The sequence below is a fragment of the Pogoniulus pusillus genome, chromosome 15 (genome assembly GCF_015220805.1).
Source record: "Pogoniulus pusillus isolate bPogPus1 chromosome 15, bPogPus1.pri, whole genome shotgun sequence".
Classification (NCBI taxonomy): Eukaryota; Metazoa; Chordata; class Aves; order Piciformes; family Lybiidae; genus Pogoniulus; species Pogoniulus pusillus.
In genome coordinates this window covers 17,710,784-17,732,116 of record NC_087278.1, presented here as the reverse complement: position 1 = coordinate 17,732,116, position 21,333 = coordinate 17,710,784, and the positions used below count along the sequence as shown (strand labels likewise).

General features: G+C 46.0%; 1 protein-coding gene across 6 annotated transcripts in view; it reads left to right on the top strand.

Moving 5' to 3' along the window:
- PDE3A (phosphodiesterase 3A) overlaps window positions 1-21,333 on the top strand; it is a 248,606-nt gene that overhangs the window by 8,009 nt on the left and 219,264 nt on the right. The window contains exon 1 of one of the 6 annotated variants that reach the window (XM_064155560.1): window positions 2,842-3,242. The exons of 3 other annotated variants lie outside the window; for them this stretch is intronic. In XM_064155560.1, the coding sequence (XP_064011630.1) occupies window positions 2,931-3,242 (312 nt within the window). In that variant the 5' untranslated portion in view covers window positions 2,842-2,930. Of the gene's footprint in view, window positions 1-2,841; window positions 3,243-21,333 lie in introns of those variants that run through there. 2 more of the 6 variants (XM_064155554.1, XM_064155555.1) reach the window with 2 other exon arrangements.

Here is a 21,333-nt window from a genome sequence, read left to right as displayed (position 1 = left end):
TGCTGGTTTTGCAGAGCTTGTGAGCGTGTTTCAGTCATGTATTGAGTCTGAAACACTCACCAAAAAACTCTTAAAAGAGGATCTGCTTGATCTACATAGACGATTAAAGGGGGCATGCAGCAAATAAATACAAGCAGGGAGTGATTATTCCTGATTTTAGTTATTTTGATTTTTATGACTGTATTTGAAGTGTCAACATTTCTGTAAATCTAAGTGTAAGATAACAAAGTGGAGATAAAGATGTAAGAGAATGCTATTTAGTAGGCAGTATTAGGTCAAAGGTCTGATCTATCTGAAGCACAGCTGTTGCATGCTTTGTCATCCGGTATTGCAGTATCAACTTACTTGCACTCTGTTTTGATGCATTTAGACTAAAAAGTGTCTAAGAGACACCTTGTTTATAAAAAGCTGAACAAGGAATTAGGAATTGTAGTTATTACTATCCAGGCCTTGGTTCTGCCTCTGGGGTGTTGATGCTTGGTGTAGATGGAAGCCAGCTGTTTTGCTTAGGTGCATAAGGTAACCTGCTGATTGCTGTCTCACCAGATTAAAGTGCAAATCTTTCCAGCTGTTCTTAATTTGGACCCTTAACCTTTAAAAGAAACGGGAGGCTTTCACTCCTCAGAGCCAAACTTCACTTGACATATCTAAGATGTTTTCAAACCAAGCCCCAAATGTAAAACTGACCAAGAATTTCATTTGCCAAAAGAGTTAGGCCAGTTTTTTTTTTTAATACTGTTTTTACAATAATTTTCTAGTAAAAATCCCAAACATGCTGCACTAACACTACCACACCAGATACTCAGCTCTGGCTAGGCATGGTGTCCTGATCGATGCACCAATAAATATGTAAAGGTTAGAAATCCATCTCAAACTGGCTAGCTGGGGGGATGTGTTCTCTAATCTGCTCAGTTCCTGGCTTTTGACGCTCTGTAACTTAAGAGCCGGTGCTTGTATTTTTCTGTGATGTGTAACATTACATGCTAAATACTCCCAGATGAGACCTGAGACTCAAGAGTAAGGTCGCCCAAAGAGCAATTTTCAGCAAGCCAGGGTCTGAGCTGCAGAGCCCTGAAGGAGATGCCCTCTGGGGTGAGACAGGTTTAGCGAAAGGGAGCAGTGGGGTTGGGACGAAGCCGCACTCTAGAGATCGATGCCGCTGCAGAAGACTGCAGCCCGCTGGCTTTGGGACTCCAGTTTGAGCTTCCCATTAAAACAACAAAAACTATTAATAATCATTCACAAACATCCATCTTTCTGACTTTTTTACGGCCTCGTAATTACCCCCTCCCTGCCGGGCGGATTTACGCCTTGGCCGCCAGCTCCGGGTGGCAGGGAGCTCCGCCGCCCGGGTGGCACCGCCAGTTCCTGAGGGACGGTAAAATGGGGGGCAGCGGGCGCGCCCCGCTGCAGAACGTGGAGCCTGCTCCGCGGCCAGGGCCCCTCTTCTCTAGGCGTCGGTCCGGCCGTTTTCAAAGCGGCAACACCCTCTTGCCCCTCAGCCTTCTGCTCCGTTACCGCTTCTAACGCTCCCTCTCCGGCGCTCTTTTCTAGTCTGTTGTTCTGTTCGGGCTTTCGCAGCCTCCTCTGCCGGCTGAGAAGCTCTTTCGCTTGATTTTTCCGTGCAAAATTCAAGTGTTATCCCAGCAGCTTTCAGCGTTTCTTCTCATCCTTTTCTCTTGCGCTCTTCCTAAACAGCCTTCCTTCAAGGCCCTCCCGCGGATCCCTTTCTCGCCCTCCAGGCAGGACTTAGCAACTTCGGCCCCCGGCTCCGCTAGCCTTTGATTTGCGATGTCTTCACGAGCTTTTAAAAACCGTTTTTAACATTTATTTTTCGCGTGTGTGTGCGTGCATTTCTCCTCCCTCGCTGCCCGCAGCGAGCGGAAGGCTCCTTCTCCGCGCACACAGGGCACCGTCAGGACCCTGAGCACCAGGACAACTGCGGGCTGGGCGCGGACCCTTCGCCAGGCAGCACCGCCCCTCCCTGTTTCCCTCTCTGCTTACCGCCGCCGGGAGCGCTTGCGAGAGCAGTGATGGCCTAGAAATTAAGCAGCACTTCTGAGGTGGTACATCTGCCTCTCCCGCGCTGCCCCCTCCCCTTCTCTCACCGTTCCCTCGCGTCTTTCCTTCTTTCGCACTTCATTAAAAAAAACAAAGCTACATCTCTTCACCCAGCCCGAGGTGGTCGCAGAGGAGGCGAGGCGCTCCCCAGCCCTTCCCGCGCTGCGCTGGGCTCCCGGGCAGAAGGCGAGCTCCGCAGGAAATGCCAGCGCTGCAGCGGGGAGCGTCCCTGGCCCGCCGCTGCCCCCCGGCCGCCTGGCGCTGACGGCCGCCGGAGGGGTCGCTCCCGACCCTTGGCCGGCGGGGAATAAGTGCCCGTCGAGGCCATGGCCGGCCGTGAGCGGTGGAGCTCGGGCCGCAGCAGCCGCTGCTCGCCGGCGGGGCGGCAGCCCTGCACCCCGCGGGGCGGCAGCGGGGCGGTGGCGCAGCGGGGGGGGACGGGCTCGCGAGCCGCTCTGCCGCCGCCGCGGGAGACCTGGCGCCGGCGGAAACTTTCCTCGGCGCTGTGCGCCGGCTCCCTCTCTGTGCTGCTAGCCCTGGTGGTGAGGCTGGTGCGGGGGGAGCGCGGCGAGGAACTGGCGGCGCAGGGCTGCGCGGGGCCGCGGGGCTGGGGCTGGCTGCCCCCTGGGGCCGTGCCCCTGGGCCTGGCCGGCGTCTTTCTCTGCGCGGGTCGCTACCTGCTCCGCGGCGGCGTACGGCCGCGGACGGCGGTACTGCTGCTGGCCGCCTGCTGCGGGGGGGAAGCGGTGGCGCAGACGGCGCTGGCGGCGGGGGAGGATCACTTGCTCTCCCTCGCCGCCACGGGGGTGGTGCTGAGCTGCCTGGCCGCCGTGACATGGCTGGTGCTGAAGCTGAGGCAGGGCGTCCTCATGCTCGCCGTGACTAGCGCGGCCAGGACCACGTCTCTTGTCGCTTTGGAAAGGGTCCCGGTGTCCTGGCGGCCCTACCTGGCCTACCTGCTGGGGTTGCTGGGCATCCTTCTGGCCGGCTACGCTGACCGGCTCTGGTGCCCGCGGCGGGCCGCCCCGCTGGCGGAGCTTCCCGCCGCGCCCCCGAACGCGGACGAAGCCCCGGTGCTAAGGCGGCGGCGGCGGTCTAGCTCCATGATCTCTCCAGAGATGTCGGCCGGCAGCAGCAAGACCCACCGGCGGACCTCACTTCCCTGCATCCCCCGGGAGCAGGTAGGACAGGGGCTGGGTGGGACGGGTCCCAAACTTTGCTAGTGGCGGGTGGCAGCGTGCCGCTGTCGGAGGTACGGGCAGCTGTAACCCTTCTCGGTCGCGCCCCGTGAAGGGGCTGGGCACGGTGCGGAACTTTCCTCGCAGCTCGGTGTGCCCCGGGTGGCTGCCTTGGACGGGGCTGCAGCCGGGGAAAAAGCGGGGCGCTTCGCACCGAGCCCGACTTGCCCCGGCTGCGGGCGGCTGAGAGAGAGTTGTTGGGGGTGGCTCCGGGTTTTTTTTTACAGATACTACCGGTGCTTGCTTTGCTTCTGCCTGGCAGACAGTTGAGGTAGATTATATGGATGGCACCCGTTTGGCTCTGCGAGCTGGTGGGAACCTGCTCTCAGCACAGCCATAGGCTTTCCCAGCATCACTTAGGAGTCTTAGTTTTCAAACCTGTAGTTTCTTGGAAAGGTAGTCTAGCCCTACTAAACGTGCTTTAAAGGGTGGTGTGTGTGTGAGCCAAGCAGCTTGTCCTCGATGGGAGAATTCTCTTATCAGGGCGATAGCGTGTTCTCTGTGGCTGGGCCACACGGCGCGGTGCTCATCTTTGCACTTTGCCTTCCCAAGGCTGTTCTGTGCGTGTAATCAATAGCCCCCACTCTGCTGTGGTTGTGGGAACCGATACGAGGCACAGGCAGTTTATCTCAACTCTGTTTCCTTTATGAGGCCGTGATTTGAGTGGATGAGTGAGAGCTTACCCTCTTACCAGCAATGTGGTCTTTTAAATGCACACCTCAAAAAACATGGAAAAAAGAAACAAACACCATTATATTTAGTACAGAGCCATGCCAGGGACACAGGGTCGGCTTAGTTCTTTGCTCAAAGCATTTTGTCAAGCTTTTTGAGATCTGTGATTGCCCCACAAAAGAATTGTTCAATGGGTTGAACGTAATTTGAGTGCATTTAAAGTCAGCACAACCCTTGCTGAGCAGCGGAAGGGGAAACCTGGGGGGAAATAAGTGACAAATAGCGTTAAGCTTTCTTTTTAAGTTAGCACTGAGAATTACTCTGTGCACTGTGGGCAGCTGAGGTGTGCTACTGGACAGGTTTTCCTGCAGGTTGCTTGCTGGACAAGCAGCTATTTCCCAAGTGATGGCATCCTACCATATGGCTTGTCTGTTTCTCGAAATGGTTTACTTGCATCCTTTTGTGGTTGGTTGTGACACTTTTTAGAAGAGGGCCTGACAACCTAATATATTCGAGTGTTGTTTTGCAACAAATTGAGTTTTTGTTTGGATAAAATAAATATTTGCCACAGTGTCCAGGCAAATACGGTGTGAAAATGTGGAAAGCTGATTCAGTTCTGACTTTAACAGGAACTGAGAGGAAAAGGTGTGAGAATAATTTCTAACTAAAACATCTTAAGACAAAAGCCTAAACTCTTCATACTTGATGATGCTAAGTATTTCTGGTGATTTCTTACAATAATTGTAAGGTTTTAAAACTGTTCGTGTTTGCTCTCACACTTTAAATAAAAGCAACTTTTTAGCTAACATCTCTAAATGTAGTAATTCAGATACAGGGCTCGCTGGTCTGGCATCGTGCCCTTTTTTCGTATCAAGGGACATAACCAAGATGTTTAACCGATGATGGGTATCAAGGTAGAATCCTTCTTACCCCCCCCCCAAATGGTGTGTTACTTAGTGACACTGGTCAGCTTTGCCCCAAGTGGTTTCTGTTTCCAAGCTGCAGAGCTGAGCTGGAGTTATCTGGCAACCGTTCAGTTTACCCACTGCAGATTTTTGGCAAATTTCTCTTTCTTTTGTTCTCACTCACAATCAATAGTGAGATCTGCTATTGCTTGCGTCACTGGTGATTAGAAATGGATGACTACTTTCGAGCCTGGGGAGACTGTCTTACTGTCTGGGTGTTTGGTTGGCTTTTTTTCCAGCAGAGTGTGTCTGTGTGTGTGAAATTCCCTCCCTAAAAGCTGTCATCTTCCACTTTTCTGTCATGTTAACATTGATTTAAAAGCTGAAACAAAGCTCTGTAAGGGCCTTGAAGAAATGCTAGGAGAAGTGGGGACTCTATTAGAGCAAATACAGTTTGTGTTTATAGCAAAAGTCATCTCCCTGCAGACTTAAAGAAACCATAGGTCAGTGTTTCTCTTTTGGACAGTTTTTAAATGTAACATGTTAAAAATAGAGATGAAGGTGTTATAAACAAAACTAGGCTTTCTCTCACCCCCTGTTTTTAAAAAGCATGCCCTGAATGTTTCTGGTTCAAAAGATGGCTTCTTAATCCATCTGAGAGCTGCCAATAATTTTCATTAGGGTCTACTTTATGGCTTTGAAATGCATATTTTCATTTATTAAGTAACATAAGGTGAAGTTTTAGAGATGTTTCCTATTGCCTCTTGTGTAATCTATCTTATTGCTGGGCCCTTAATTAAGCTTCCCCCTCCCAGAATGTGATTCCCTTCCTATCCGTGATACCAAATTCTGCAAAAGCTGGAGTTTCCGAGTTTTTTTCAGCCACACCTCAGCTGCTATCAGAACTTTTCCCTAGTCAAATATAAATTGAATGTCTGTGGCCTTGTGATAGAAAGGACAGTAGTAGGAATTGCAAGCTAGCATCAGACAGAGGTATTAAACTATTTAAAAGTATACTTTTGTTTCTGCTGCCAGTAGGAGTAGCTGAAAATACGTATGTCACTAAATGACTCCTTCAGTGGAAATGTCTCCTCTTAGTTGATAATCAGTTCCCAGAAGAATTTCAAAAGAAAAACTGGTGTATTTAAAAGAAAAAAAAAAAAAAACAATTCACCATCCAAAATCCAACCACTTCCTTTTGTTGCTAAAAGTGTTATTTAATAGTTTTTTTTAACTTATTTTTCCATTTTTGGTAGTTCACTTTTGTATATATTCTCTTTCTCAACTTCAGTAAATTCTTTGGATTGAAAGCTTCCAATTTGGCATATGTGTGGATCTTGTTGGGAAATGTGAGCTTTGTAATAGCCTGATCCTGCTCCCAGCTGACTGCTGTCTCCTTGTGATTTCATCAGTGCTGGCTGAGGATGCTCCGCTCCTTGAGGGCTCACTCACCCAGATTTGAAAGGGGCTGCAGAGAGAAATTGTGAATGGATGGATAGGAAGTGAAGGAACAAACAAATTGTGTTGTTTGTTTTGGTGGCTTGCTTCTTTGTTTGGTTAGTTTTGGTTTTGTTTGTTTGAGATTTCTAGGTTGCTGTCGGGGCGGGGTTTTTCGGTCTGTTTGGTTTTTTAGCAAAAGCACAAGTACTGCCAGGGTGATGGTGTTTGGAGTTTTTTCTTCCCTTTTTCACAAACGTTTTTTCCCCTAAAAGTGAGGAGAGCAGGCTGTGGTGGAGGGCTATATGTGTGTGCAGAAATATGTTTCATGTCGTGGTGTTTCACATTAAAATTACATGGCATGTGTGTTCTAGAGCTTATGCCTCTGATCTGTATGTGTTAATCTTAACATACTGCAGTCCAGAGGAATGGTTTTGCCCTTGTGGATAAAAGTATTCCAATGGATGTGAACAATTTTAAACCATTCTGAAGACTCCTGATCATACTTTTAAGCCTTGCTTGTTGTTTACTTTGTTTGGGGGGGAATGGGAAGCTTTCAGCTGACTTGGATTTGTTATGAGTGTAAGTTAAATAAGCTGGAGCAGCTGCTGCAAGTACTTGGATGTGCTTTGCTTTTTAGATATCTTCTTGCTTAGACAGTAGACTGTCACAGGTACAGCATACATGAGGGCCTGAAGTATTTTCTAGTTACTAAATCAGTGAGAGACACAACCCCATACAAGAAGGCACTATCGAGTTGCTGAGTCTTGACCTGCTGAAAAGCCACAATCCATGCAAGACGTAGCACCAGATTGGAGGAGTTTCTCCTGCAACTCTGCTGTCTCCAGATGCCAGGCCGGCAGCTCCGTGTCCAAATTCCTGGGCAGAGAGGTTTTCTTCCTGTTCTCTTTCTTTGCTCTTTTCCTCTTGGTGAGCAGTTGGGGAAGTAGAACACCTTGCCTCACTGGTAGTTTGTCTGTGTTGTTACATCTCTCCTTTCTTGTTTATCCTTTTTAAGAGTAATATTTTTTTGGATATGTAACTTCGGTGCCAGAGTCCTGTGTCTCCAGCAGCACTCGAGGTTGTGTTGTGTGTGTTTTGTCTTGATTTGACCATTTTTTTATGGGGTTCTGGATGATGCTGCTGCCCTGTTCCCAGTCTGTAGCCTGGGAAAGTTGTGAGACAGGACCATTGTTATCGCTGAGTGTCAGTGGGGTCGAGGAGACAATACTGTAACCGTTCACATGGTCAAAGATATCTTTTCAGTGACAAGATCTAAGAAACAGAGGAGAAAAAGAAAGATATTTGTTGGTCTTGTTTTGTGTTCCCCAGGAGAAAATGAAGGCTTTATTTGTGCTTCTAATTATTTGACAGTGAGAGCTTTGCAAATGCCAGATATGTGTTGGTGTGTCCCCCTTTCCCGGCTCTTCATCATTACGTCCTAAAACCAGGACACATGTACCCGTAGCTCGTAACCAGTTTTTAATAGTGTGCATCCTGCCTTCAGGCCTGAAAACAGGAGAGGTTTGAGTGCAGCATGCAGACGTTTAAGATGTTGGAGGGGAGAAAGCAGATGAGATGCTGAACTCGGTGTGTCAAAGTTATGGTCCCCTATTAGGCATGCAGTGTTATATACCATTTGCCTGCTCTGCTAGTAAGCATTATTGAGCTGTAATTACTCTGATAAGATTTGCTGACATTACCAATTAGGTCACTAGAAGCAAAGCACTGCTGAGGAGTTATGTCATCTGGTGACTTGCTGAAACACAACTGTGTAAAATATTTAAGTAATGCTCCAGGAAAAAAACACCCAGGGATTCCAGATGCAATGCTTTACTTTCTTTTGCATGGCTTCATTTATGCAAACTCGCTCTACTTAGATATTTTTTCCCTTTTTTCTTTCCTTCCCCCCACCCCCCCCCCAAAAAAAAAAAAAAAAAAAAAAAAAAGTAAAAACTGCCGCTGGCAGCATCTCATGATTGCTTTGGAATCTATTTTTGTCAGTTGGTTAAATCTAGAAATGTATATTGTGGCATATTGGAAGGGAAAAAAAGAGTAAAATACAGTGGTGACTTTCTGCTCTTTCTGCCTGAAGTGTGAAAAATGCAACGCTGGGGAACTGAAAGAAATCCTGTGTACGCTGGGTTGTCATGTTAATTAAATAAACAGCCCGAACAGTGACCCTGTGTATGAAATGTGCTTTGAGAGGCTTGTTGGGGGTTGGAGGGGAAAAACAGTGACACATGATGTTGTGGATGTTAACTGCAACACTTGTATGAATTTGTCCTAATCTGCTGTTACTGTGCTTGCATTCCAGCGTTTCTTCGCGAGACTGAGACATCGCTGTGTTCTACAAATTGAAGGAATATTGCTTGGGCTTTTTTTTTTTTTTTTTTTTTTTTTCTGTAAAAAGTAATATAAAAAAGCCTCCATATCCCACCGTGGAACTGGAGAGGTTGATAAATTCTAGTGACTGCAAACCACAGGGCTCAAAATGGGGGTGTGCGGACTGCATCTTACATGGTTTGAGGGTAAAAAGAACTGTGCTTTGAAGCTATGAGCCAGGTGCTATGATTTGCTTAGAGAACCTAATGTGAGATGTGCAACTTAGAGAATACTGCTTGATGGATAAAGAAATAAACGTCAAGTCTCTCGTATAGCAAAGTGGAAGTCGAGTTTTAGTTTGTGCACGTTTTTCATTCTCTGCTCGCTTTGAAAGTTTCTTGATGAGTTACCGAGCGCTTTCCTCACGGTGTCTTTTGAGTTAGCCAGCGCGCCACTGAGGCACAAACTCCTTTCCTTCGCACTGTGTAGTTCTGCAGGTTTTTGTTGTGTTGAGTTTGTTTGTTGTTGGTTTTTTTTCTCTTTTTTCCCCAACTCTCCTTGCTCTAAGCCTTGCGGTGGCATCAGGAGTTCCCTGGATCAAGGTAGTGATTGCAGGAACAGGAGAAGGGAAGTGAGAAGTTACGTGTGATGTCCTGGGGCGTACCCGTGCTTTCTCTTCCTGACCTGGTGCTGGGCCCTCGGTGAGCTTGCCAGAGGAAGCCGTGCGGTGCCCCTCTGTCCAGTTTTCCTTCTTAACGGAGAGTCCGTTCCCCGCGCCGCGTGGCTGCGTAACCGCTAGGGTGCCATTAGTGCCATTATTGGTGGTGGTGCTGCTGCTGGTGGTGGTGGTGCTGCTGCTGCTGGTGGTGGTGGTGCTGCTGCTGCTGCTGGTGGTGGTGCTGCTGCTGCTGGTGGTGGTGGTGCTGCTGCTGGTGGTGGTGGTGCTGCTGGTGGTGGTGGTGGTGCTGCTGCTGCTGGTGGTGCTGCTGGTGGTGGTGCTGCTGGTGGTGGTGCTGCTGCTGCTGCTGGTGGTGGTGCTGCTGCTGGTGGTGCAGCGGGGCCGGGGCCGGGCGCGCGCGGCTGCCCCGCGGCGGGGGCGGCTCGTTCCGGCGCGTGCGCTGGCGGGCCCGGGCCCCTAGAGGGCACGAGCGGCCCTGCGCTGCGGCGCGCGGCTCCGGAGCCCGGCGGCGGCGTAACCGGCGAAGTTTGTCCGTGGTACTTAACGGGCCTCGGCCGCGCCTCCGGTAGGCATTCTCCGAGCTGCCGCTGGCCTGCGCCCTTCGCGCCGGTGCGCCCCCGCGGCAGAGGCGTTTCGCCTTTAGCAGAGCGGGCAGCCGTAAAGGAGGGTGAGCTTCCCCAGCCTAAGCTGTCACAGGTGTGCCATCAGAGCAGTCACTGGTTTGGGCCTTCAAACAGCCCCTTACGAGCAGAGCTGCAGAGCTGCGTAAAGCAGCAGCTGCTTCCACATCTGTCCAGAAGCCAGGAATGCGAGCGCCCTGCACCTGGGGAGGAGCGAGCCCATGCGTCAGTACAGGTCAGGGGCCCACCTGCTGGAAAGCAGCTCTGCGAGGCCTGATGGACAAGAAGCTCATCTGCAATGTACTCTTGTGGCCAATGGTCTCCTGGGGTGCATTGCAAAGAATGCGGCCAGCAGCAGAGTGAGGTTCTCTCTGCCCTGGTGAAGCCTTATCTGGAGTATTGTGTCCAGTTCTGGGCTCCCCAGTTCTAGAGGGACAGCTCTTTTATCTGAAGTGTCCCCTGCCCGAGACCTGTTGCTCTGTGACTCTGCTCATATTTTTACTGCTGTTATGTACTGGAAAGAATTACAGAGAAGAGAGTTGTGAGTACCAGGGTGGCTAAAGACTCTCCTCTCCCCCTGCACAAGGCTGGAAGCTTCTCTGTATCAGAAATGTTCAGAAGTTAGCTGAGGTCTCCTTGTTTAGCACCCCTAACCTGCCAGTGAGATACGTGGGGTTAAAAGTGACTATTTTGCATTGTGTGTTTTGTAGGTTGCTTAAATTGACTTTTAATAGTGCTTTGGTTTGAATTTTAAAAATGAGATTAGGTTCTGCAGTTTTTATTTTTCTTAGATGGGATTTTTGTCTGTGTAACTCTGAAAGGAGCGATACTTTTCAGCTATACTCAGGATGCTTTTCTGGTGGTTGCTGAACTGCTGAGGCAGCCCTCGGTGATGGTTTAGAAAGCAGCCGTTTCTCTTAGACTGGTTAGTCCTCTCAGGAATAAAAGCTATGCGAGATGTCAATATGACGACGCTTGCTGGAAAGCTGTATCACTTGCCGTGTCTTGAGGATCGAGGCACTGATGAGTGTTTATTGTTCACTTCAAAGAAACTTCCTGTTTCTTTGAATAAGCTTGCAGACTGATTTCTCTGTGGGTGTAAAGGATAGTAACCTAGGGAAACAACTATTGCTAAACCTCGAAAATGAGGTTTAGCTCTTCTTTTGAGCAGCATCCTGATGTTTAGTTGTGTCCATAAGCATGATGGTGAAACAAATTCTGGAAGGGGAAAGAACTGAGTGTCTGGATTCTGAAGGTTAACTATTTTTTAAGCTATTGCACTCCCAGCAGCTTGCTGATACCTTGCCAGCATCTCTGTGTGCTGGACTTGCAGCTGAGGCAGCAGCTGTAACCAAGAGTTATTTCTCACCCTGAAGTATCTGTTAGTCTCCTGCACTTACTTTTGCTGTATGGTTTTAACTTAACAGAGGTATGTTTGTGTTTGATGTCAAGCAGCATAGGCAGAACATTAATAAGTTTTGCTAACTCTTTTGTTAGATTGGGACTTAGGAAAAAAAATACACTTCACATTTACCTTAAAAGGACAATATGGGGTTTTCTGAAGAGGCTGAAGTGGTGGACTCTGCCCTGTGCTGGCAGTGAGGCCACTCCGGTGATAGCCTGCACAGGCACTCTCAGGAGCATTTGTTTGCTGTCAGAACAGCAGTGAATGAAGGCAGCTAGGAAGAATGATACATGGGTTGAGAAGCTACACCCAGGCAAATTTTTTTCTGCACTTCTGTCAGCAGTAATCTAGATATGTTCACCTAAGCTTGCAGGCTAAAACTTGTAAAACTGTGCCTTGTCTGTGTCACTCGAAGTGACAGCTGTAGAAGGATGCAGACCTCCATGCGGAAGTGCAGATTGAGAAGGACTACACAGCTTTCCCTTATATGCTCTCCATCCTTGACTCCATTAATGCTGTTTCAAATGCTTTTGAAATTCTGTCTTTTTCTGATTGTAGTCTGCTAAAGTTTAACAAGTCTCAGATGAGTTTCCTTGTGGATCAGACTGTTCTTCATTGCTACCACATGCAGTGCACACAGTGCTATTTCTGTATTTGTAATACTGAAATCTTTCTCCTGATACTAACTAGTGAGTGGCAAAAAAAGTGTTGGATGCTGGTAATGTTCTCAGTTGCAGACTCCTCTTTAGTTTTGCTGGTGATGCTAACCACAGGATACATTTGACAAGGTCTGGTCACTGTACCTTGTACTGATAAGTAACCTAAGTATGTTTGGGTGTATTTCTAGTTGCATGATAACTGGTAAGATATTTTACATGTGGCTGGAGTTTTAGTTTGAGTCTCTTACAGGAATACTTGTGCTAACACAACTTTTCCATGTTACCCTTGTGAGATAATGAATGCCTGCCTTTCACTTCTGAAGGTTGTGCAGTGGCATTTCAAAACTTAGATTGTGCAAGTCAAGGTTTGTTAAAAATGGTATTTTCCTGTATTCTTTTTGTAATGATTACTGATAATCTCCTCACCACCTCCACTGACTTGAGAGTGGTCAGTCCTCCCGGCTGATCCTTTCAGTGCAGTCATTCGTGTGGAAGGAAGTTGTGTTCCCATACACAAATCTGCAGAGAGCTTTTCTTTAACAGCTAACCATTTTCTTTCTTGTTTTAAATGGAGTTATTAAAAACTAATATTGGTTGTGCTACTTGAAACGTGACCTGACACCTTGTAGCATGTTTTTACAGATGGATGCACACGCGTACACGTATCTTTACATGCGCGTATCCACGTGTGTGTGCATATATACGCACTCAGATCAGCATTGTGTAGCCTGGAGGGATGGAATTCTTTGTCTCAGACGTCACAGTCTGCAACCTGAGTTACGTATGTCACTGTTCTTTCAGGATAGTTCAATACTTCCCGATGCCTCCATAGGCAAGCTTGTTTCTTAAGGTGATAGCAACAGTAGCCGTTGCTTGACTTTCATGCTGTTACAGTTCTAATCTTACTCTTTCTTGATTTGACCATCAGAAGTGTTCTGGTTTTGTTTGTAAATACTTGCATAGTGGTTTTGATCAAAAAATGAATACTTGACTCTTAGCAGGGCATCTGTTCAAGCTGGGACTTGGTGTTACAACTCCACTCTAGAAGTGCAAAGCAATATATGTGCTTGACATGGTATTTCTGGTGCCTAAACTGACTTAACCACTAGCTGTGACATGAAGCTTGGGACTAACTGGGCAGGGGGGTTGATAAAGGTTCCTGTGCAGCCTGAGACAGTATTCTTCTGATGAGCATAAATGGGGATTTGTTCAGTGTGGAGCTCTGGCTGGTTAGAGATGTGGTAAGGCCTGTTGGAATAGACTACTGGAGATTTTACGGACAAGGATGAGCTTCAGCTGGTAGAATTTCCTCTGCTACATGTGATAGATTTGTTATTGCTGCTGTGTACCTGTTACCAGGGATGGCCTGGGCTGCTTAATATTTTTTGAGATAATTCTGAAAAAATATTCCTTATGATAGTTCCCTGAAATTAAGTGCATTTCTGCGGATTCTGAGTTCTCTACCAGTTGAAATGTTGCACCAAAATTCATATGCCATTACTGAAGTGGGTTTGTTTGCTTTCGGGAGTCTTTTTGAGGCCGGCTTAATTCATATGCAAGTGCCATTCTTAAATGCATCCCTAATTGTCTACTGATTACACAAAACTGCAAATGAATAAACATTTTCTATTAAAGGATTTAATGCTGTACTTCCTATGTGCTTGTGAGGAGTGGAGCTGCGAGGAAGACTGAGAGAGATTCAGAAGTTAAAAGTGGGTAAAGGGTGGAAGGGGATCCCTACCCTTTTCAGTAGGAGACTTTTGCTCAGAATTGCAGAGCGTTTGTCTTTCCCCTGACTTTCAGAGAAGAAAACACATTTAGTACTGCACAGAAGCAGGCAGGTCTATCACTGTGCACCATTTGATTGTTTTAGGCAGTATTTGCTCTGTATGTGCCTCATTACAGAGCCCATATTCAGAAACCTGTTCAGTGGCAAAGAGGAATGTTGTCTGTGTGACACTGAAACTGGCTTCCAGGTTGCAAAATACAAAACATTAATTCTTACTAAGCTTGCCTTGTGTCAAGCAGTGTAATAGAGGAGCATGGGATAATCATGCAACAATTAGATGGACAGGGGTGCCAGCACTGAAGCACATATTCCAGCTTAAATTCCACTTGAGGATCCAAGCCTATTGCTTCCTCTTGGCAAGGCACCTTTGAAGTCAGAGCCAGCTAATAGGAAATACTATGCACTGGAGCTTAACTGAACTTAAGGACATCTAAACCTACTTCTCCGGATACATGCGATGTGGTGACACAGAGATGGCAAATCCAAGTGTTCCATCTTTAAGTGAGGTACTAAAGATAGTACCTTCTGCCTCTTAAGTCTGTCCACTCTTCATTTCAGTGTTCTTGTTTTGCTGTGTTGTACAACTCTGGCCTAAAAACACGTGACTGTTCTTACTCGGTTGCGATAGATGGCGTGTGCTTGCGGCTCAGGCATGGATGAAGGGGTTTTCCTTCCAGTATGCTAGCTGCCATCGTCCTTAGGTACAGGGTTTTGTTTTCCTTTTTTATTAGACGTAGGCAGTAGATCCTTAAGATTAACCTTAGGGTTCCTTGTCTTGGGCTGTCATCTGCCACGCGAGCAGACTCTTTGGAACCCCAGAATGGATGTGCTGTCATGTGTAGATCTTTAGATGTTATTAACCTTTTGGAAACTGCAGCTGATTTGTGATCAAAACAGACAAAAATTCTTGGCTATGAGTTAGAACAACTTCTTAATGGAAGAGAATTTGTGGCTGCAAATATGTGCTTATTTTATTTTGTGTTGTGATTTGCTTTATATATTGTCCCATCTCAAAGTGGAAACATGATGCTGAGAGGCTTGTTTTTTTTTAAACTGAACTCAGTATATTGCAAAATGTACACATAGGGACTTAAACTCATCCCAAATCCTCAGCTGGTGGGAGCAGTGACAAAACAACTTCCTTTGCAGTCACTCAGTGCACTTATGAGAACTTGACCTAGGGGATTCTTGGTCTTTTATTTGGTTAGGGCTTTTAGAACTGAGATAAAAGTAACAATCATTGTCTTAATCATTCATAATAGCGGGTTAAGGAGATGAGAACTTTAGGCAGGAACTTGATAGCCTAGAAAGGTGCTTTCTATCTTTCTTGCGATCTTAATGGATTGCTATCTAAGAGTGTTTGTAAGTGTAATTATATCATATGCTGTCTTCTGAATGCCTGAATTTGCAGTCTCAGATGTTTTTAATGAAATGTTATGTATCTAACTTCCTAGATGTAGGTGTTACGTTTTTTTTCCCCAAGTGTTTATTTAATAATAAGCAAACTCGAGAGAAATGTCATGATAATGGATTTCCACATGCTTTAACAACTTCTTGTTTCTACTATTCTGAGATGTGATAAATGATCAAATGTTCCTTTTTGATCTAGGAATGTTTTCATCAACGAGTTGATTATTCCTATGTCGTTCCCTGTCTTCTCACCCAGCAAATCTGACAGCTTTTTCCTCTCTCATGAAAGACAGGGCAAGAAAATTAGGGCTTCACTTTGGACACTTGATTCCGCTTCCTTGTTTGAGAAGGGTGAATTTGTTCCAGACTCTGATGCCCAAGAAGCATTTTGCCTGGTGATATGTTTTTTCCCCCCTTAGCTCACTTTCCCTTCAACCAAATTAACTTTGCTTTGTTCATTTGTTTTTGGTTTGATTTGTTTCAGGGGAGTGAATGTTTGTTTGCTGAGCCAGAGATCAGCATACATAAATTTGAGTCTATGGAGATGCTATCTCTGATTTCAAGAGATGATAGAGGTACCTGGCCCCAAGTGAAAAAGTCTGAATGAAAAAATTCACTGGTGCCTTGGAGAGAATTTGCATGTCATATGTCAATGACAGATGTGCTTTGGTCACACTGTGTGATATGAACGCAAAGAGGTTGTGAAATGAATAGAAAAAGAGTCCAGGAAGGTTTCTTGTTCCCCCTTTCTTTCGCATAAGCACAGGTGGAATTTCTGGTTAACGTGTGAAGACTGTCTTGGGAAGGTGCATTAGTTGGAGAGTGATGCTTCCTGTTTTTTCATTTGTTAACACTAAAGCAAGAAAGACATTTACTTGATTGCCATTTTTGTTTCCCCTCTCTCCCCTTTTTGGAGTCTCTACATTCTAATTTTATATATATATGTGTGTGTGTGTGTGTAAATATAAATACAAGCTGTTGCTTTCCATAGACTGCTGTAGTGGCCTTTCACCTTCCAGGACTGTTTGTTCCGAGAGAGGGCTGGAGTGATGGTGTGACATCACAAACATTTGTGTTGGCAGTCCTTCCTCACGCAGCATTCTGAAGTCTGACAGTGGTGAAGATGACTAAGTAGAGAAAGATTTATGTGGAAATCTTATTAATACCCATAAAGAGAGAATGAAGGCATAAGAAATTTGGCTCCAAATAACCAAAAAATGCTCTGTTCTTAGAAGCATTTGGCACAACTCCATCATGCCTTTTGTGGGAACTGGCTCTTTGTCTGGCCTAATCTTGCCTTCTTTTTTTTTTTTTAAGATTACTGAAGACTTCCACTTTTTCCAAACTTTCTCACAGTAGAATAAAGTTAATTTTTATATTGGTAATGCACAAATCAGTTAATTGTTTCAAAGACAATGTACAACAGATGTCTTGCCCTGTTTCTCAGCAAAGATTTAATGGTAGCTTTGCTGTGAGATCTTTCACTGCCACCAAATGTCCCTAGATGTTATGTAGTGCTCATAATCAAAGCAGTTTGTAAAGAAGGGGAAGTGTTTTTCTGCTACAGAATGTGATGACTGGAAAGAAATTGCATTTCAATTTTCTGGTACTTGGATGTAGAATTTACCCAGACTTTTAAAGAGTAGGAGCTGAACTTCATAGCGGGGGTCCAACTGTTCATAATGGGATTTATGGTAGATGTTTCTCATGGGAGTCCCCTTTTGATTCAGCTTCCTGGAAGCAGAAAGTTAGCAACTAATTGAGCTTTATATATTTGTTCTGTTCTGTGTATATACTCGTTCTATCCAGCCTGTAGCTCTTGAGAGTCTCACAGGATACCATGCCGTTGCTGTCAAGGCTCCCAAGAGCAGTGTCCTGCTTGGAATGTCTAGCACTCATTTCACATTTGCTGTGGGCAGCACAAGTCCCTTTATCATATTGCTGGAAAGAAAACCTCCTTCGTTTCTAAGTCAGTCAGCTCAGCCCGGGGAGTGGTGAATATTGCAATACCATGTGCAACAACAGCAGGGCAAGCTCAGTGACTCTTGGGAGAAAACTTGACAGCAATCAGTTGAAAGAGTCTTCTTAGCAGTTTTGGTATTGGCCTTGGGAGAGCTATCTTGGTGCTTTTGTGTGCTAAGGTGCATGCTCTTGTCTGTGCAGCTACAGTAAGGTTTTCTGCTTAGAAAATTCAGCTTGATTTTTGCTATAATACATGCAAGCAAACTCCTTTTCTGAATTAACTGCATGTGTTTTCATGTTTAGGCCAAAATTTCTGTGTTCAGGTCTGTGCCCATTACCTCTTGTTCTGTTATTGGGCACCACTGGAAAAAAAAGACAGGTCTCATTCTCCTGGCAAATGACCCTTTTAAGTATTTACAGGCATTGATAAGCCCCCCTCTCTGTCTTCTGTTCCCTAGACTAAAAAGCCCCAAGACATCCCATAACAGAGATGTTCTAGTCCTTTAATCATCTTTTTAGTCCTTTGTTGTGCCCTCTTAAGCAGTTCTCTGTCCTGGGAGCCCTGAACTGCACACAGTATTCCAGATGAGGCCTCACCAGGGCAGAGTAGAGAGGAAAGAGAACCTCCTTCAAGCCACTTAACTACATTCTTCTTGATGCACCCCAGGTTGCCATTTGCCTTCTGACCACAAGGGCACATTGCTGGATGACGGTCATTCTGTTGTCCACCAGGACCCCCAAGTCTTTTTCCACAGAGCTGCTTTCCAGCAGGTCAGCCCCTGACCTGTACTGATTCATGGGCTTATTCCTCCCTAGGTGCAGTACCCTACACTTGCCTTTATAGAACTTCGTAAGGTTACTCACTGCCCAAATCTCCAGTGTATCCAGGTGGATGGCAGCACAGCCTTCTGGTGTGTCAGCCACTCCTCCTAGTTCCATGTCATCAGCAAAGCTGCTGATGGTACATTCTATCCCTTCATCCAGGTCGCTGATTGAACAGGACTAGACCCAGACCTCCAACTAGGCTCTGTGCCACTGCCCACAGCCCTCTGAGCTCTATCTTCCAGCCAGTTTTAATTCACCCCACTGTCCATTCATCTAACCCACACTTCCTATGCTTGCTTATGAGGAGGCTGTGGAAGGTGGTATTGAAAGATCTTGCTGAAGTCAAGATAGACAACAGCCACTGCCTTCCTATCATCTGTCTGCCCCGTCATACCCTCATAGAAGCCTACCGCATTAGTCAGACGTGACTTCCCCTTGGTGAATCCATATTGACTACTGAGAGCTTATTTGTTTTTTCACTCCACCTGCTTTGAGATGATGCCCAGAACAAGCTGTTCCATAATCTTCCCTGGGGATGGAGGTCAGGCTGACTGGCCTGCAGTTTCCGGGGCCTTCTTTCTTGCCATCTTTGAAAGACTGGAGCAACGTTGGTGTTCTTTCTGTCCTCCAGTACCTTTCAAAGATGACGGAGAGTGGGCCAGCAATGACTTCTGCCAGCTTCCTCAGCACTCATGGTTCCATCCCATCTGGACCCATGCACTTGTTGATACCTGGTTTATTTAATTGGTCTCTAACTCGATCCTCCTCAACCAAGGCAAAGTCTTTCTTCCTTGTTTTTGCTGCTTTTTTTTTTTTTTTTCCCCTGGTATCTCCAGAGTCACTGACTCTTGACAGATGACTTGAGCAGTAAAGGCTGAAGCAAAGAAGTGATTCAGAGACTTTGCGTTGTGCATCCTCTGTCACTGTGCTGTCGCTCCGAAGGCAGGACGTTATGGTTTAGGTCTTTAAGTGATGCAGGGAGCATCTTGTGCTTTTTCTGTGTATTATTTTTCTCAGCAAGTACCACATGCAGAGGTCACTCCTGATGTGAGCACATGCTGACTTTGAAATGGGAAGCAATGAATTAGTTTTTAGGGCTGTTTTATGAACAAGTTCTTGTTCTTCATTTGTTTGTTGCTGCTTCTTGAACATGTGTGGCTTTTAGGCCTGCTGTTAGCGCTGCCACTGGAGCTGTAGCTTTTTCAGAAGATGGAGGAACAATGAAATAGAGAAGAAAATAAGAAAGAATCCCAGTCTGAGTGAGAACATCAGTTGTATTTTCAAATGTTTGCCAGAGAGAAATCTGTTGACTGTGAACTCTTGCTTATGAACCTGCAGAGACAGCTCCCAGGAACTGGTCTTTGGCCCTTGTCCCTCATCTGGTAGCAGTGTGAAGTTTCCTGCTTGAGCAGTTTTAGGTGGGATTGATACTGTGCAAATGGTTCCATGGCCAGGAAGTGGAGTCGTTATCTGTGATTTGAAGTCCCATTTGTGTGCTCTGCTGAGGTGCTAGGAGCACTTACCATGTTCCTCAAGACCCTGATATGGCATAGCTCTTTTTATTCTTGGTAAGATTTTGGGGCTATGATCTCCACTTGTCCTTTACTCTTGCACTTGTGTTTTATTTTTGAGAGCAGTAATGCTGCAAGAAAACACATCTCCTCAAGGTCCATAGGTTTTAAGTGGCTTTGCCAGATGCTTCCAAGCATAGATATACATACTGAAATCTGTTATTCCTGTTTGAGTACCAAATGGCAAATTGATGTCCCCTCCACTAATCTTAGACCCTGTAGACTTTTGGCTTATATGTTTAACTTGTGCTGAGCTTGGTGAGCAGTAAGGGTATTGGCACCTTGGAAGAAGTAGTATGTTGACAGATTGATCCTGTGCCAGCTTTCATGTTAAATGCTGTTGTGGAAAAGCTGTAGAAGCTGGTGTTAGTTCTTGCCTAGATGTGCTACTGGAATTGCTGGCTGTGTTTTAATGGGGAGCTTCTCAGAGCTGCTGCCTTCCGAGTTAAAGGGTTGCAGTGCATCTCTAATACTGGAGGCTGAGGCTGTGGGAAAGTCTGAGAGCTCTTGCCCTTTGGTGGCATATGCCTTGTTGCCATACCTGAGCCGATCGAAATGTTACTGTGAGTGAAGTGAATTAGTAGCATGTTCTTCTGTCCCACCTACCACCCTTGCTTCAGCTGTGTCATTTACCTGAGACCAGCTAGCTTCGGCTGATTCTGGATGAGTGTGTAGAGTTATTTGGATAAAAGTGATCCAAACGGGATCCACAGTGAAGGGAAAGTGTGGTTCTCAGTCTCCTTTGCCATGGAGGCTAAATGCATTGCGTTCGGCCTCTGCTGGATGAAGCCTAGAAGTCCAGAGGTCCCTTGAATTCTTGCACTTTAGAGCTCCTCCCTGCTTTGTGTATACAAACAACATTCTTTGAGAGAACTAGAGGGCGGAAATGACTGTGAACAAACCCCATATCTTTTCTGATGTGTCAGAAGATACCAGTGAAAAATAGTGTGCTCTGTGTCTGCTGGTGCCTGATTTCTTTGCATCATTGTTTGTTTTGTTGGAAAACAAAGCTGAGTTGGATGTTAGGGAAAAACTTTTCTAACAGTAATGGTAGTAAAGCATCACAACCAAGTGTCTAGGGAAATTTCATGTGTGTACATGAGAGGTTCTTTTAGAATAGCCTTTTAGATGTTTTTCAAAGTGAGTCTATATACCTGCATTTTCTTGGGCAAGCATAGTTGTTGCTGCCAGTGTTTACTGCCCCCGTTGTACCTTTGCTGCCTACATCTCTTTGTGTGCAGTTGCTTTCAACTGCTGCCCAGCATCCTCATGCAGTGCTAATTCCTCCTGCTGTTGGGATGCAAAGCCCAACCAATAAGCCTCATTTATGTTCCACTTGTCACCCAATGTGCAGTGTTACCCTGGAACCCGGGGCTTGCAGTCTGGGTGCTTTGACTGGATTACTGAAGAACAGATCATTTCTTGTGTCTCTTCTGCTCTTGCCTTTCACTGATGCAGGAGCTGCTGTGCTGTATGGTTTGCATTATCAAGTTGGGATTGGTGGCAGGTGTTTGTGGATTCTTTTTGTGTTTATTATTACTATTATCGTTGTTGTTATTTTTCTTCAGTTAGAGTGTTTGAGTGTCAGGTAGGCTCCTAATTGTTTTGTTGGGTTTTTCTTTTTGGCCAAGCTACAAGTTGATTTATCAAGATCGCTTGTCAGCTTAATGCTTTTATGGCTGCCAAGAGAGTGCTGTGTGGTGTAAGTGAGATGAAGTGCCTGGGATTTGTTAGGCTTTGCTTGTAGGGTGGTTTCTTAGCAGCCAGATAAGAGA